This window comes from Zeus faber (genome assembly GCF_960531495.2).
Source record: "Zeus faber genome assembly, chromosome: 12".
Lineage (NCBI taxonomy): Eukaryota > Metazoa > Chordata > Actinopteri > Zeiformes > Zeidae > Zeus > Zeus faber.
In genome coordinates, this window is record NC_137196.1 from 13,937,467 (window position 1) to 13,953,342 (window position 15,876).

At 47.5% G+C, this 15,876-nt stretch overlaps 2 protein-coding genes across 2 annotated transcripts in view; one reads left to right on the forward strand and one right to left on the reverse strand.

The window, feature by feature from the left end:
* Positions 1-15,876, reverse strand: part of vps4b (vacuolar protein sorting 4 homolog B) — a 376,929-nt gene that overhangs the window by 254,569 nt on the left and 106,484 nt on the right. The gene's annotated exons all lie outside the window — the stretch shown is intronic.
* kmt2cb (lysine (K)-specific methyltransferase 2Cb) overlaps positions 1-15,876 on the forward strand; it is a 38,875-nt gene that overhangs the window by 17,177 nt on the left and 5,822 nt on the right. Inside the window, exons 23-39 of the mRNA XM_080011599.1 lie at positions 206-403; positions 603-2,573; positions 4,417-4,730; positions 4,955-6,561; positions 6,674-6,785; positions 7,102-7,168; positions 7,267-7,327; positions 7,445-7,677; positions 8,228-9,868; positions 10,124-10,306; positions 11,469-11,633; positions 12,330-12,459; positions 12,698-12,845; positions 13,092-13,276; positions 13,554-13,690; positions 13,818-14,100; positions 14,927-15,066. Coding sequence (XP_079867725.1) covers positions 206-403; positions 603-2,573; positions 4,417-4,730; positions 4,955-6,561; positions 6,674-6,785; positions 7,102-7,168; positions 7,267-7,327; positions 7,445-7,677; positions 8,228-9,868; positions 10,124-10,306; positions 11,469-11,633; positions 12,330-12,459; positions 12,698-12,845; positions 13,092-13,276; positions 13,554-13,690; positions 13,818-14,100; positions 14,927-15,066 — 7,575 coding nt within the window. The remainder of the gene's footprint in view (positions 1-205; positions 404-602; positions 2,574-4,416; positions 4,731-4,954; positions 6,562-6,673; positions 6,786-7,101; positions 7,169-7,266; positions 7,328-7,444; positions 7,678-8,227; positions 9,869-10,123; positions 10,307-11,468; positions 11,634-12,329; positions 12,460-12,697; positions 12,846-13,091; positions 13,277-13,553; positions 13,691-13,817; positions 14,101-14,926; positions 15,067-15,876) is intronic.

A 15,876-nucleotide genomic window follows, 5' to 3' on the forward strand; every position in this document is an offset into this window, starting at 1 on the left:
TCACAAGAAGTAATTTTATCTGACAGAGGCATGTTTCACAAATCTAGTCTTGATTAAAACGAGGTAGAACTACCTGAAATGAGCATTTCTCCAGTTTAAAATGGCACCAGTTTATAGCAGACATTGTCTGGCTTTTGTGTTTTAGTTTTTTACAATGTTACAATGTATTCTCATCTCTGCATTTGTAATTTTTTTTTTTTTTCAGCAAAAGGCAAGAGACAACCGAGCTGCCCTACGTATCAACAAAGTCCAGATGTCCAATGAGACAGTCAAGAGGCACACACCACAGCAGCAGCCCCCTGAGGTGTTTGACCCCAACATACCACTAGACACAGAACTGCTCTTTAAAGACCCTTTGAAACCCAAAGAGTCAGAGCATGAACAAGAGTGGAAGTTTAGACAGGTAAGAGTGTATAAAGTGAAGTCAGGGAACGCAGCGACAGGTCCACTTAGGTTAAGACAACTCTGGGTGGGTTAAGAAAGGCCTCCTAACTAACTGCACCATCAAGCACGTAGTCTTCCCGGTTTATCTGTTTGTGAAGTCATTTTCTTGGCAAACCAATCTGAAATCTAACCCCGTTTTGCTTCTGCTCCTATGCCAGCAAATGAGGCAGAAAAGCAAGCAGCAAGCCAAGATTGAAGCCACCCAGAAACTGGAGCAAGTCAAGAACGAGCAGCTTCAGCAGCTCCAGCAGCAGCAGACGGGCAGCCAGTCTGAGGGAGACGGCAATAACAGCGGTAACCAGAGCCCCGCCTCCCAGCCCAGCAATGGCAGCATGTCCCCTGTGCAGCCGCTTAACGCTAAGGACGGCTTCGCCAGGCCGCAACTCCCGGGGACCCCCACGTCCATCGCCCCCGAAGATGTGTTCCTGCGCCCCCCACCTCCACCTCCATCGGGGCCGTCCTCCCAGCCTCAATCGCCACAGGTGTTCTCACCGGGCTCTTCTGGTTCGAGACCTTCCTCCCCCTGGGACCCATATGCCAAGATGGTGGGGACCCCCAGACCACCATCTCTAGGGACAAATGCTTGTCGCAGGGTATCTATGGAGTCTGGGAAATCTCCATCTTCTCTGGAGCAGCAGGACAGAGGACGGCCGTCTCCTGCTCATGAGTCTTTTGGCTCTCCTACATCCATGAACAATGACCCTTATGCCAAGCCTCCTGATACCCCAAGGCCAACTGGGGACATGGACCCCTTCCTAAAGCCCATGGGTCCTCCCAGGCCCAGTCAGGTGGCCCAGGGGAGACCACCGATGGGTTCTCCAGGTAGAGATCCCTACTCCAGACCTATGATTAGAAATGAGGCTTATCAACGCATGGCTCAGAACAGAATGATCTTGTCTGACCCTTACTCAAGGCCCTTACTAGCTCCCATCCCTGGCAGCAATGAGTCAGGCTCAGTCTCTCTGTTCAAAACACCCATGCCACCTCCACAGGCTCAGGACCCCTTTAACCGACCAGGGCCACATTCAACGGACAGGTTTTCTCAAGGTCAGCAGAATGACCCTTATGCCCAGCCTCCACACACCCCAAGGCCTTCAGGAAGTGAACAGTCATTCACCAGTCCTCCTAGAATGGGCCAGCACCACCCTCAGGGCCATCAATTTGCTCAACCTGGACCAATGGCACAAATGTCCAGGAATCCTTATGCTCATGCTCCCTCCACCCCCAGGCCTGACCACTACACTTATGACCCCTTTGCCCAACCTTCTGGCCCCACCAAGCCAGCTGTTGACCCCTACGCGCAACCCCCAGGTACACCTCGACCCACCAACGAACCAAGCGCCCAACCTCGCCCGTTTTTTGAGCCTTATGCTCGACCTCCTGGCACCCCACGCCCACACGACAACTACGGCCTCTCATCAAACAACCCCAGCGCATCCTCAGACCCTTACTCCCAGGCACCTGCAACTCCTCGCCCAAGTGGCATGAACCAGTTCAGCCACCAGAAGTTGTCGCCTTCCCATCCTGTGGACCCATATGCCCAGGCGCCCAATATTCCACGCTCAGCTATGGGAGAGAGGTTTTCCAAGTCGCCTGGTAGCCAGAGGTTGCCTATGGAATCATACAACAACACCTCGGGCTCACAAAGGCCCGGGAATGGTGACATGTTTTCCCAGCCAGGAGGCCCAAGGTCAATGCTTAATGACCCCTTTGCCCAGCTTCCAGGCACTCCTCGGCCTGGTATCGGTCCTGATGGGCTCAGTAGACAGGGACCAAGGCAAGGGCAAATGGGGACTCAGGACCCCTTCTCCCCACTTCAAGGCAGGCTACAGGAGTCCTTCCCGCATCCCGGCTCGCAAACACCAAAACACCCTAGTATTCAAGAAGATGGATTTACCCAGTCACCATCTAGAAGACCCAATCAGACACCTGTACATGACCCTTTTGAACAGGCACCCATGACCCCTCGACCACAAACAACAGACAAAATGGAGATGAAGGATCAATCAATTATGGGTAACAGTGGACATGGCCCCCAGGACCAAATTTCGAACAATCTGCAGATGGCTGGGACTTCAGTTGAGGCTCAGAGTGTTCCTCTTCCTGACAGCGAGGAAAGGCTCAGACAGGTACGTCTATCTTATCTTATTTCTGTTGTTTTTTTTGTTTTTTTTATCTTATATAGAAGAGAGTTTTAAAGGAGCAGTCAGTGACTGGAGTGCTAAAGGAAGCCATAGGATTTTCAATTACATTGGCAAATGTGTCTACTCCTCCACAACCCCAAACTGAACCCAGATCCCCTCCTCCCCGTGAGCTACGCTGTCCTCAAGTAAATTTAATTAAAGTTGAATAATGTCAAGTTAAAAGGTAGTATATCCCTTTGTGGGCTGTTTTAACGTTTTAGAGAAACCCAGAGACCTGCAGACATCTTGTACGGAAAATCAAGGAAAAAAATGGTTGTGAACTGTGCTATATGATTGCAGCATCAAAAACAACAGTAGCTCCAGCTAGTTTGTGTGGTAAACACTATATCATATTTATGTTCCTTACCTGTCCACCGAATGCAAGGTCAGCTCCACATTGGTTTTGAAGCTTTGTCATTGGTTTATTTGCCTTAGAACAAAACTTTCTAGACTCCGGATGTTGGTTATGTACTGACTGAATATTTGTCCATGTTTGCGCAAACTGAAACAACTTCAAGGATGCACAGAAGTAGTTCAGGGGGTGGAGCTTGAATGGAGATAGACTTGTCTGGCATTGTGAGGCCTTTCCAGCAAAACAGAGGGTACGGCGCGAACTGATTATTAGCGGCAATGGAGGTGACGGTGGACTGACTGGCATTGAACAACATTTGCAAACCTGTTTGCAAATGTTGTTTGTGCAACAAATGTAATATATAAATAAATATATTTTTTATGTATTTTTTGCCTTTATTGTAGAAAGAGACAGGAAGTAGGAGGGTAGAGAGAGGGAGAGACATGCAGCAAATGACCGTAGGCCAGATTCAAACCTGGGTCGCTGCAGCCGTTTGCCTATGTGGTACGTGCACTTATCTGGTTGAGCCACCAGGACGCCCCAACAAATACAATATCACGGACTGCTCCTTTAACTTTGGCACTGTGTGCCATGCATCCAATAATAAAATTAATTTAAATCCCACATATTATTAAACCCCAAATTATTCTTTGCTTTTATGAGCTTTGTATAATGTATCATAAATAGCCTTTAAGAATGTGAAAATTAAAAGCTCGGACCTTTTGCTGTGTTTAATGTTGTCTTTTTAATCCCTTCTTAAAATCTGTCTTGAACAAGCTAAATTCACAATTCAACAAGCACAACTTTGGGCATTTGGAGCATGCTAATTCTTATATGTGAGTGACAGACACACACATTTCAGTAAGTGTCTGAGCAATGTGTCAAAAGTGACACTCATTTGAGAACATATAGGTGAAAAGACAGGATTAATTGCCAAGCGTATGTTAATTTATAATTTATATGTTACACAGAAATCTACAGGTACCAGTAATTATTTTTACCGACTTTTGGTAAATAATAAAGCTACTATCACCATAATATAACAATAATAATAATAATGTAATACAGGAAAGAACAATACCTTCACATCAACCTCAGTAATCTAACCTAACCCTCTACTTAGTAGTATGTCCACTTCATCAACTTTCAACCCTCACTACTCTATAATAATGATAATAGTAGTAATAGTTACAGTTAATAATGTATAATAGTATAGTATAATAATGCTGCCCCAATAATGTAGTAGAAGTTCTAGTAGTAGTCATAATATCCTCCAACATTTTTACTGCCATATTTGGGGAGCGAGGGCATTGTCTGATGTGACGCATGCTCCCCCAGGCTATTGCCACAGAAAACAAATCATTTTGGGGAGTTGGCCTAGTAAGGAAATAAACATATATGAACAAATATAATTGTTTTCATTTAATTTTGTTTTAGCGCCAGCGAATACGAGAACTCATCCTTAAACAGCAGCAACAGAGGAGTGCCATTCGCCAGGAGAGGGGCCCCCAAGAGCCCACTGGCAACATGCCCCCAGGAGCACCTCGACCATGGCCCCAGGAGGGCTCTGGGCAGCCGGGCGAGATGTTCAGCAGGCCCCCTCCACCCTATCCTGGACAAGGAGCCATGAGGGGCCCAATGAGGTTCCCTGGGCCTTTCCCAGGGGATCATCGTGGCTCATTCCCAAATGAGGGGCAGATTCCCAGGGGGCACCATCCCGGAGATCCTAATCTCAGACATCAAGGACCAAGGTTTGTGTTACTACCTGTACTTAACTTAGAATAAGATCTGTAGAATATTTTGTTATGTTTGTTACATTTATAATTTCTGTAATTGGTTTGGGTTGTCATCTCTTCTGTTCAAGCATGTTTGTGGAACTAGGTGTGAAAGACTGGCCTTTTCCTGAAATATTTATACAAATCCTGAAGTTACTAGATTAAACATTTAATTCTACCTCAAATGCTATATCTTCCAGGTTTGCGTTTCCACCTGGTGGACCCGGACCGCATGGAGGCCAAGAGTTCTTTCTCAGGGGACCACACCCCATACAAGATGTCCCTCCTCAGATGAGAAGGTCTGTGTCTGCAGACATGGCAAAGTCCATGGGAGGCAACCCCATGGGGCTGCCCCAGCACTTCCCTCCGCGTGGGATGCCAGTACAGCAGCACAATATAATGGGCCAGCCTTTCATTGAGCTCCGACACAGAGCCGCAGAGAACAGGCTCCGTATGCCCTTTGCACCCGGACCCATGCTAGGGAACAACATGGACCCAAATATGCAGGCTCAGCGGCCACCAGGCTTTCTCGGAGCACCTGAGTTGCGATTCCCTTCCAACCAGGGCCCCAGATTGATGGATCCCATGGGTAACCAGGCTGGCCACCTCCAGCTGTCTGCCAGCATGGAGAATCTCAACCAACAGCCACACATGCCAGGAAACAACATGCCTAGACAATCCCCACTGATGAGATCCATGAGTCAACCAGCCTCAAATGAGTCTCATAATATGGCAGCATCCATGACGCTAGCAGCGCCCTCTGCTGGGCAGTCTGAGCCCATGGCTGTTGGTACTAATGAAGCAGTGGAGGAGAAATTAGACACAGAGGAATCAGCTGTCAAAGATCTGGAGGATGTGGAGGTGAAAGACCTGGTGGACGCTGATTTGGAGAACCTAAATTTAGATCCAGAAGATGGCAAAGACCTTGATTTGGAGACAAACGACCTACATCTCGATGATTTTCTGACATCTGGCAAATTTGACATCATTGCCTACACAGACCCTGACCTAGATGACATCAAAAAAGATATGTTCAATGAGGAACTGGATCTCAGTGACCCCATAGATGACAGTAGTGACACAGCAGATATCCAGGGGGCTCTGTCTGAGAAAAGGAACTCCAGTACAGTCAGTACTGAGACCTCATGTAGTCCAACACCCGTAATGACAAAGTCTGAGACCTCAGCTGGGCAGGCTCCATCTGAAGTCAAACAGGAAGCTGGTGGGAGTCAGGGCTCCGTCACTTTGGATGCCGGGCAAGAGATCAAAACAGAGGTGAAAGAAAGCCAGAAGCCCAGTGAGGTGATGGACCATCAGGCTAATGGAAACACTACGGCCCCAAACCAGCAGGGAGTGCTCTCAGACTCCACCCCTGTCCTTTCTAGTTTACTCATTAAGCAGCAGCCTGAGGAGCAGTCATTAAATCCAATGGTTGAATCTGTCAATCAGGGAAGCAACCTCATGCCCCAGCCTAACCAAGTTGCCGATGCTCAACATACCTCGGGACTTACCATGAGTCAAACACTACCAGATGCCACTGGAGAACCTTCCATTGCAGGTTTTGGCACAGATCATCAAGTGGGTTTGACTCCTGAAATGGACGAGAGCGGTCTTACCCAGGCTCAGCAGAACCTGCTGAATCAGGCACTGGGCCCTCAAGGCCTGCTGCCCCGGCCTCTCCTACTAGAGGAACAGCCCCTACTCCTGCAGGACCTCCTGGACCAGGAGAGGCAGGAGCAGCAGCAGCAGAGGCAGATGCAGGCCATGATACGCCAGCGCTCCAGCGACTCCTTCTTCCCCAACATCGGTGAAGGCCCCTTTTTTACTTGGGGTGCCCTTTTAATGCAAATAATCCATTTTTTTTCTTTTTTTAAACACAGCTCATGTATCTATGTAACTGTGCATGGTTTTCTTTACAGATTTTGATGCCATTAGTGATCCCATTATGAAGGCTAAAATGGTCGCCCTGAAAGGCATCAACAAAGTCATGGTTCAGAACAACATGGGAATGAGTCCAATGGTTATGAACAGGTAAATGTCTCCAAATCACCCCATCCCACAAAAATAGTAGTGCAGTCTATAAATGCACGTTTTTTTTTTTTTGTTTTGTTTGTTTTCTTGACAAGCCATGTTCAATAAATGGTATTATGTAGTTCTGATACCCTCAGACCCAAGTTTTAAAGGTTAGGCTTCCTTTTAATGAGGGGATAAAGCCATGTGAATTTTGTACACACAGGCTCTGCAACCGCTACATGAAAAACTCAACAGCGTTGCTGCGCTTCGATATTCTTTCAGGTGTCTCTTTTGAAAATTGAGCTCATGTCATGTATAATATCTTCTGTCGCAGGTTTCCTCATGGCCCGGTGCCACCTTCTCCCGAAAGCACCCCCCTCCCTCCACAGGTGGTTCAACAGGTACTCCCATTATGAATCTGCTTGCCTAACTATTACATTTTAATCCACGGCAATGAGAAAGAACATAAATATTAATGTAATGATCTGTTTTGCAGCAGGATACAAAATTGACTCAAGTACCGAGGCCTAATCCTCCAAACTTCGGACCAGGTTTTGTCAGTAAGTTCTCTACTTATGTCTTCAATGTCCGCTTTGAACGACTGCAAGATCTGAGAGCCTGTCATTCTGTAACCCTGTCAAGATTGATAACAAAGGCACCTTCGTCTTCCCTTCCAGACAACGCTCAGAGGGCTCAGTACGAGGAGTGGCTCCAGGAAACTCAGCAACTACTTCAGATGCAACAGAAGTTTCTGGAAGAGAAGATCGGAGCTCACAGGAAGTCTAAGAAGGCCCTGTCAGCCAAGCAGAGAACCGCTAAGAAGGCAGGGAGGGAGTTCCCTGAGGAGGATGCCGAGCAGCTTAAACACGTCACAGAGCAGCAGGGAGTTGTGCAGAAACAACTGGAGCAGGTAAATGCCTGTCAAGTGGCACAAAAGCAGCTCTTAAATTCTCTTGTCATAATGTTTTAATCCTTTAATCACACTAAATAATATGTAACTCCTATTTTCATTCTTTGTAGTTAAACTGAATAAGATTCACGGTATCTGCTTACATATTCAATTCCGAGTACATGGTAATGTGAAGTGTTATTATCAGACCAAAAGTCTAGTTTTCAACTGAAACTTAAAATATTATAGTGTCTTATAGGATAGTTATCAGACAACAGCGAAACTCAGAGAAGCTCTTTGTAATTAAGATTCAGTGTGTTTATGGTCCAAAAAGTGACATACTTGATATAATCTAATGTAGGATAATGCACAAACAATTTTAGCTTAGAGCCATCGAAATTGGACAAATTGTAATTAATTTGCAATGCAGAAAATCCTATTTTCCGTGAAAAATGACCTGTATTTCATGTAATAGAAAAAAGACCCTCTTTCATTTCACGATGCATTACCAGTGAATGAAAATTACGAATGATACCTTTTTCTTATGTGTGACCCACGTGTCTTCCTTCAGATCCGTAAGCAGCAGAAGGAACATGCTGAGCTGATTGAGGAATACAGAGTCAAACAGCAGCAGAGCAACATGCCACCTTCCATGATGCCAGGAATGCCGCCTATGCAGGGTCCGGCTGGGATGGTACCAGTTGGACCCCCGATGGTCCAGCCTCCTATGAACCCCATGATGCAGATGCAGCTTCATCCCGGCCAGCCAAATGCACCTCCACGCATGCCCAACATGCCTCCGGGTTGGCACCCTGGCGCTCCCATGCCCATGGGGGCACCCGGCATGCCACCCATGATGCCCCCGCAGGTGCCAATGGTGAATCCGGGCCAGCCTCACCCGATGCCGATGGGTACCATGCAGCAGCAGCACCCGCAGATGCCCGCGGAGCCCCAACCACCGCAGGCTCCACCGGGCGGGGTGAAGCCCGTGCAGGCAGGGGGGATGAAGTTTGATGACAACAACCCGTTCAGCGAGGGCTTCCAGGAGAGGGAGCGGAGAGAGAGGCTGAGGGAGCAGCAGGAGAGGCAGCGCGTTCAACTCATGCAGGAGGTGGAGCGGCAGAGAGCCCTCAAACAGCGCATGGAGATGGAGCAGCAAGGCATGATTGGCCCAGACGGGACCATGACGCCTCTGGCCCAGATGCCCTTCTTCAATGCCGAGTTGCCTCAGGACTTCATGCAGCCTCAGAGGCCTCTGCCACCGCAGCAGCAGCAAATGGGAGCCATGTTCTCTCAGCAACAGGGGGGGAACATGGTTTCCATGGGCTCCCCACCCGGGCCCTTTCTGCAAGGTGACAGGAGGGCGATGTTGGGTAACGGGATGATGCCCCAGGAAATGGGGCCGGGCTTTGGGCCTGATAATATTGTTCTGCAGGCAGCCAACTACCCCCAGGGTCAGCCTAGACCTCGCCGTTTCAGCGGTCCAGGAATGATGCCTCAGATGCCGGGTGACGGTCCTCCGTTTGGTGGAGATGCGGCTACGCCACTGCCTTCCAACTACCCTGGATCAGGCCAGTCCCTGATTCAGCTGTACTCCAACATCATTCCGGACGAGAAGGGGAAAAAGAAGAGGAACCGTAAAAAGAAGAAAGACGACGATGCAGACTCTGTCAAGACGCCCTCGACCCCGCACTCCGACCTAACAGCCCCTCTCACGCCTTGCGTCTCGGACACTTCCTCCACACCCACCAGAAATGCCCATCTCTTCGGGGACCAGGATCTGTCTCGATCTCCCTTGCTCGGCTCTTCGACTCCGAGTCACTCTGAGCTGGAGAGGCAGCTCTCGGGAGGCCTGGCCACTCAGACGGGGCTCCCCACCGACCATGTCAGGGCCCAGGAGCAAGAGAGGATCCTCAGCAACATCAAGCTGGAGCAGACCGACGGCAGCGAGTGCCACGGTCACCCGGGCTCTGAAATGGGCTCTGTGAAAGAAGAGGGAAATAAAGGAGGCGCATCCCCCTTTCCCACGGGGCAGAGTCCCTCCAACAAGGGCGAGGCCGGCAACGAGCTGCTCAAACACCTCTTGAAGAACAAGAGCACGCCTCCGTCTGGGCTGCCCCACCAGAGGTCGGAGGAGAGCCTCCGCTCCGAGGAGGAAGACCCTACGGACTGCAAGGCCCTGCTGAGGCAGAACTCCATGGACAGCACTGGGGTGAGTCACATGGCTACAGAGGTCTCATGGGGTGATCAACACACTGGGTTAGCAACGCTAAAGTGATTCAGATGGCAAGCACGTCAGCAGGCTGCATCACTATGAGTCATCGCTGTCCTGTTTTGTATGAGTCACTACGATGTGTTTTCAACAACATATTTTTTTATCAAGAAGATTATGCCATGCAACTGCTGAGAACACCCGAAGTTTAATTAATCGTCCTTACACTACACAACACCCTCCCCTTGTATCTAGGCGTATTCCGATGACTTCCCAGGACCTCTGCTCCCGGAGCAGGAGAAGAAGAAGGAGAAGAAGAAAAGAGCTCCCAAAAATGCGGAGAAGCCCGCGTCTCGCTATAAGAAGCGGAAGAAGGAAGGGGAGGAGAAGCAGCTGACGCACGGCGGTCCCGACAGCGTGATGGCGCAAATCAAACAGGTAGGAGGTGTCCCCTCAAAATGACATCATCCCAACAACCTGGAGGCTAAAAGTACAAATACCCTGACACAAAATTACTAGTAAAATGAAAGTACCTCATTGATATTTTGACTTCAAGTAAAAGTCTTTACGTATTGTAGCTTTCTTCTGCAGATGAGCGCTCATGCAGATCCTGACTATAATTTACGAAAAATAGTGTAGCAGGTGTCATAGTATTTTACAAATATAAATCAGACTGCTTTGGATTTTGGATATAGATATTGGATATATATATTTTTTTATTTCCTTTGTTTGAAATGTAGTAGAGTAAAAGTTAAAAAAAATCCCAAAAATGAATATACTTAAGTAAGTACAGATGTACTCAGAAGTTCAGAATGTACTTAAGATTTGCTTGACTGTACTTTGTAACAAAGCACTTGTACTTTATTACTTTCCACCATGGCTCTTTTCTTTGGGAAATCCAGAGCAGGCACAAGGAGAGGGGGGTTAGAAATATCATTATACTGATCAATGGACTAAGGTACTAATTAAAGCTGCAATGACAAAAGGTTTCCCAGGAGTCCACAGGCACCGTTGCGCGCATCACAAGCATATTGCTGTAATTATGCACTTGCTGTATGACAGTAATACACCCTAGCATTAGTAGCAGTTACTATTCAGAAAAATGAGGGGGAACTATTACGTTGAACCCCCCCCTCCTTTAGTGTGATGTGGTGTGATCTGCATTACATTAAATACCGTTTAACACAAAGCACTTAATTGATCCGCATTTATCGTAGATTACTGGGCTCTCAACCGAATGTAGATCATTTCTGTCTGTTTTTTCATCTCTAAAAGCAGAGTCCCAAAGCAGAATTCTGACATACAAATCTCCACAATCTGTTTTTCCGGGTGTTATTTGGTTAATCCAAGTGGCTGCTCCGTAAGTGCTGTAGAATTAACGACAAAGGCACAAGTGCGCTGACTGAACAAAGGGGTGTCGTTGACTCTGAGGAGAAAGCACGTGGGATAATTCCTCATGTGTTGCAATCAGTGTTGTGTAATTTGGATCCAGCACGTTTAGCAACGCTTTGCTCCTAACTGGTGGATTGTGCCATTGTGTGTTCATTTTTGTCTTACTCTCCTCATCTCTGAATCTATCCCTCTCTTTTCCCTGCCACAGCAGCTCTCTCTTCTGCCGTTGATGGAGCCACTGATCGGAGTGAACTTCGCCCACTTTGCTCCCTATGGAAGCAGCCAGCTCAACGGAGAGAGCCTGCTGTCCGGGACCTTTGGCAGCGCCTCCCTGGACGGAGTGTCGGACTACTACTCCCAGCTGGCCTACAAGGTAAGTGACAGAAAAGAGGCGGTCAACTCGATTTATCCCAAAGTGTTTAATTCTGCGGAAAAGGTATGATTTGTTTTGATAATGTTGATCCGGAACTGTACGCATTTGATTTCTATATTTATATCTAGTGCTGTCACAATCATGATATTGTAGTTGACATTCATTGTTTTGGGGGTTTTTTGTTCATTTTATGCCACTGTGACAGAATAAGCTCAAAACCGTGTAATGATACATGTTAACCTATTGCAGAAGAGCTTTCTATTGACATTGAACTTTGGAAGATAAGAATTAGGGAGATCCGTTAATTGGCTTCAACCGAACTGATGAGAAACGCACCGTATCCACATTATATTTATTGCATTTCTAACACTGGCTTAAAATTTAAAACAATTGCAGTCAGCTCAAACAATGGCGATCAGGTGTTTATGTAATAATTGTGACAACGCTATTTATATCTGTAACCTTTTAGAAATGTAAGCAACAAAATCAAAATGGCGTACTCCCCTGTACTCATGTACCTCCCCACATGCAGCATATTTTTCTTGCTGCAGGTAACGATTTGCTCAATCCCTAAACACAAACAAGCTAGCTGTGTAAAAGTGAATGCAGAGTCCTTGGGTCCTGACCATTTACAAGTGGATGGCAGTGGGTTCCGACATGCTGTGCTGACACTGTGCTGCTCTGATCTTATTATAGCAGAGCAACCTGAGCAACCCCCCCACACCGCCAGCGTCACTTCCTCCCACCCCGCCGCCTGTCAACCGGCAGAAGATGATCAACGGCTTCGCCACGACAGAGGAGCTGGCCAGCAAAGCCGCTGCCATGGGTACGAGCCTGGAAATGTCTAAAGAAAAAAAAAAAAGAGTGATTTGTGCAACAATTTCCAGCGTCATTAGACCGTCTCTGTTGTCCTTGTGCCCAATGAGAAAACCAAATATTTGCAGCAATTTGCTTGTAATGGCATTTTTAGACATTTTAAGTGTTGGAATGATGTAAATGTAATAATGAGGTTTTGTTTTTTTTTTGTTTTTTTTTTCATATTTTTGTTTGCGTCTTTCCATCAGTGTCCAAAGGCCTTGTTCCGAAGCCGCTCCACGTCCCTTTCCGGGCGGAGGAGGATCTCCTGGCCCGAGCCATCGCTCAGGGACCCAAAACTGTGGATGTGCCCGCTTCCCTCCCCACCCCGCCGCACAACAATCAGGAGGAGCTCAGGTAACGGACGGCGGCAGATGGTGCTTCAGAGCTGTGCGTTGCAGCTGTCTCTCAGAAGAAGGGGGGGATGATATACGCAGCTTGTAGGCGTAAATACCCCCTCCCCCTCCTTCACGGTACTCGCACTGCGGAATACTGAACGAAAATTGAGCTTCCTGAGATAAATTGTTAAAACAAAAGAAAAAACACGTGAATGTTGCAAACACAACATGTTCCATCGTGGTGTTTTTTCGTGGTTTTCCTCAGTAACAGAGGACAGGAAACCTGTAAGGACAGAGACTCGCCGGACAGTTTTGTGCCGTCGTCGTCTCCAGAAAGCGTGGTCGGCATGGAGATCAGCCGCTACCCAGACCTGTCGCGGGTGAAGGAGGAGCCACACTCTCCCTGCTTGTCTCCCGTCCTCCCCATGCTCCCTCCACCTGATGGGAAAGGTGAACACCCCGACATCAACAAGTACATAGAGGAACACAGAAATGTAGTGAGAGCTAAACATCAAATGAAAACTCCAAACGGGAATCAAACATTAACAAGTTGTGTGCGGAACATTATGGTGTATCTCCTACAGGACGATTGCTTGGCCCTGGCTTTGATTGGTATATTAATTGATTCATTCATTGATTGAGTGATGCCGATGAATATACGGGAGCTTTTCCAAAATTGTTTGTGAATCATGCCCAGAATAATTATCCACCTTTTATAACCCTGCAGGGACAGCGATCAAGCTTAAGGACATCAAAACGGAGCCTTCTGGAATGTTCTTTGGCTCCCACTACGGCGGCATGTCGAACGATTCCAAACAAGGCCTGGTGTCCGTGGCCATCACCCTGAGGCCAGCGGCGGCCGAGGTGAGGTCACTTCCAAGTCCTTTGGCATTTACAGGTGGTCCTCTTGCATTTTGCCTAAATGTACTTGAACTATACTGGCGAGAAATTTGGAAAGCACGGTCTAAGTGGCCCGCTTGTCATGTCTCAGAACATCACAGGTGTGGTGGCGGCCATTTCCGACCTCCTGTGCGTGAAGATCCCCAGCAGCTACGAGGTTAGCAGCACTCCGGACCGAGGGCCCCTCGCCATGCTCAGTGGCCTGAGGGTGGGCCCCCACGGCCTCGAGCCTCGGCCTCCTATGATGTTCCAGGGACGTGGCGACGCCGGGGGCCCTCACGGGGCCCCGGGCCACCTGATGAGACCCAGCGGTGCTCCGCGGATGATGCAACAGCATCAAATGCAGCAACTCCGCTTCCAACCCAACAGTCCGGGTGAGGCGATAAATCTAGTGACAGCCTTGAAATTAGCCAGATGTGATTTCACTCAAACTTAATGACACACGGTGAAGAGGCCCAGCGCGTCTGGGCCCACATAATCTGTAAATGTTTCCCCTTTAACGTCCCCAGGCACGATTAGCTTTCTCTTAACACGGTTTACAAATGATCGTTTTGTCCGGCACGTCATTATCTGTCTGTGACTGAAGGCAGCGTCTGGTGCAGGTGCTGACAGGCGTCCTTATTGATTTCAAACAGGGACTCTCTCGGCTAATGAAACGCTGAAGATCCACACATCAGCGTTCCCACGCGTTCCCAGCCATCACAAACCGAATGAATGTAGTTAGAGAGCACAAAACCCTGTTGGCCAAAAAGTCAGCTAGTCTATTGTTTGATTGTGAAGTTTTTCCATATTCATCCCTTGAATAGTCCTTGAATAGACATTTCCACATTCTCATAAATCTCGTTTGTACTCCAAAACTTTAGTGTCGCTGAAATGATAAATTAATTGGAATATATGGGTAAATCTTTAACACGCTTGTTGTATAAGAAATCCTTGTACTTGCTCAAATATCTGCTCCGTCTGTTAACTGGTCAGCTAGCAAGTTAATGTCAATATGTTTTTGTATTCTTTTCTCCACAACAATGGAGGCAGAGCTGAGCACATTTTTGAACGAACAGCCAATTACCGTAATTTAATCTGTCATTACCGGGAACTCCCCCTGGGACTAATTAAAAACTGCAGTTGTTATTTAAAAACAAAACAAAAAAAAGAAAAACACCTTGGAATGTTCATCTGAAACCCAATGGTGTTGTGCTTCAGGATCAGCTGCGGGGAGAGGAGGTGATCAGAAGATCCCTGGAAGCCCCGGGTCCAAACCTCAGTGGTGCTGCCACTGCAAGGTGGTGGTTCTGGGACACGGAGTGCAGAAATCCATCAAGGACCTTCCCAGCCACAAACAGGTATTAGTCGCATTTCAATCCATCGGGGATGTACAATTACAAATTCAAATGGGACGGATCTTAACAGCAGGAAAAGTAGATGTAGCCAAAAATAGAAATGTGCAAGAAATGTAGCCAAAAATGTTTGGCTGCCTTTCTGAAGCCAAATTCTACGTTAACATAAATGAATGTTGTAAGAAATTACAATGTTTATTTACATTTTTGGCTGTCTGACATAAGGGCGCATAAAACAGCTATAAATGTTTTGAAGACAAACTGTGCGGAAATGGAACACAAAGCCAACTTATGGACTTCTGCAGGTTAATCATCAATGATTAAACGGAGCCTTAAACGGATGTAATAGTAGACAAAACTTGTGTTCTGTACATTTTTGGTAAGGTGAAGAAAATGAAAGGTGAAAAAATACACGGCTTTGGAATTACGTCTGTAGCTTTAAGAGCGTTGCACTGTGGGTAAGAGAAAGCCATATTGTTTCTGGTGGGATTCCCACAAGCCCCCTCTGAATAAGATAAGAGTAGGCACAGCTTTAGATTTGGGGGAAGAGCACACAGGCAGTCTGGTCTGCACTGATGATGCCTTCCAGCTCCGTGGCACAGTCCTCTTCCTGTGAACCAAAACAACACATCTGGAAAAGAGGCAGTGAACTGTCTTCACAGCAGTAGCCTGTAAAGACAATGAAACTCATTAAAGCGCACAGATGTTCCCTCACCCGGCAGCATCGCTGGGAGTGCATTCTTCATCTGCGTCTCCTCTTTAAATTACCATGGGCTCCTCTTCCTCGCTCTTCCGTCATCCTCTGTGATGTCCCAC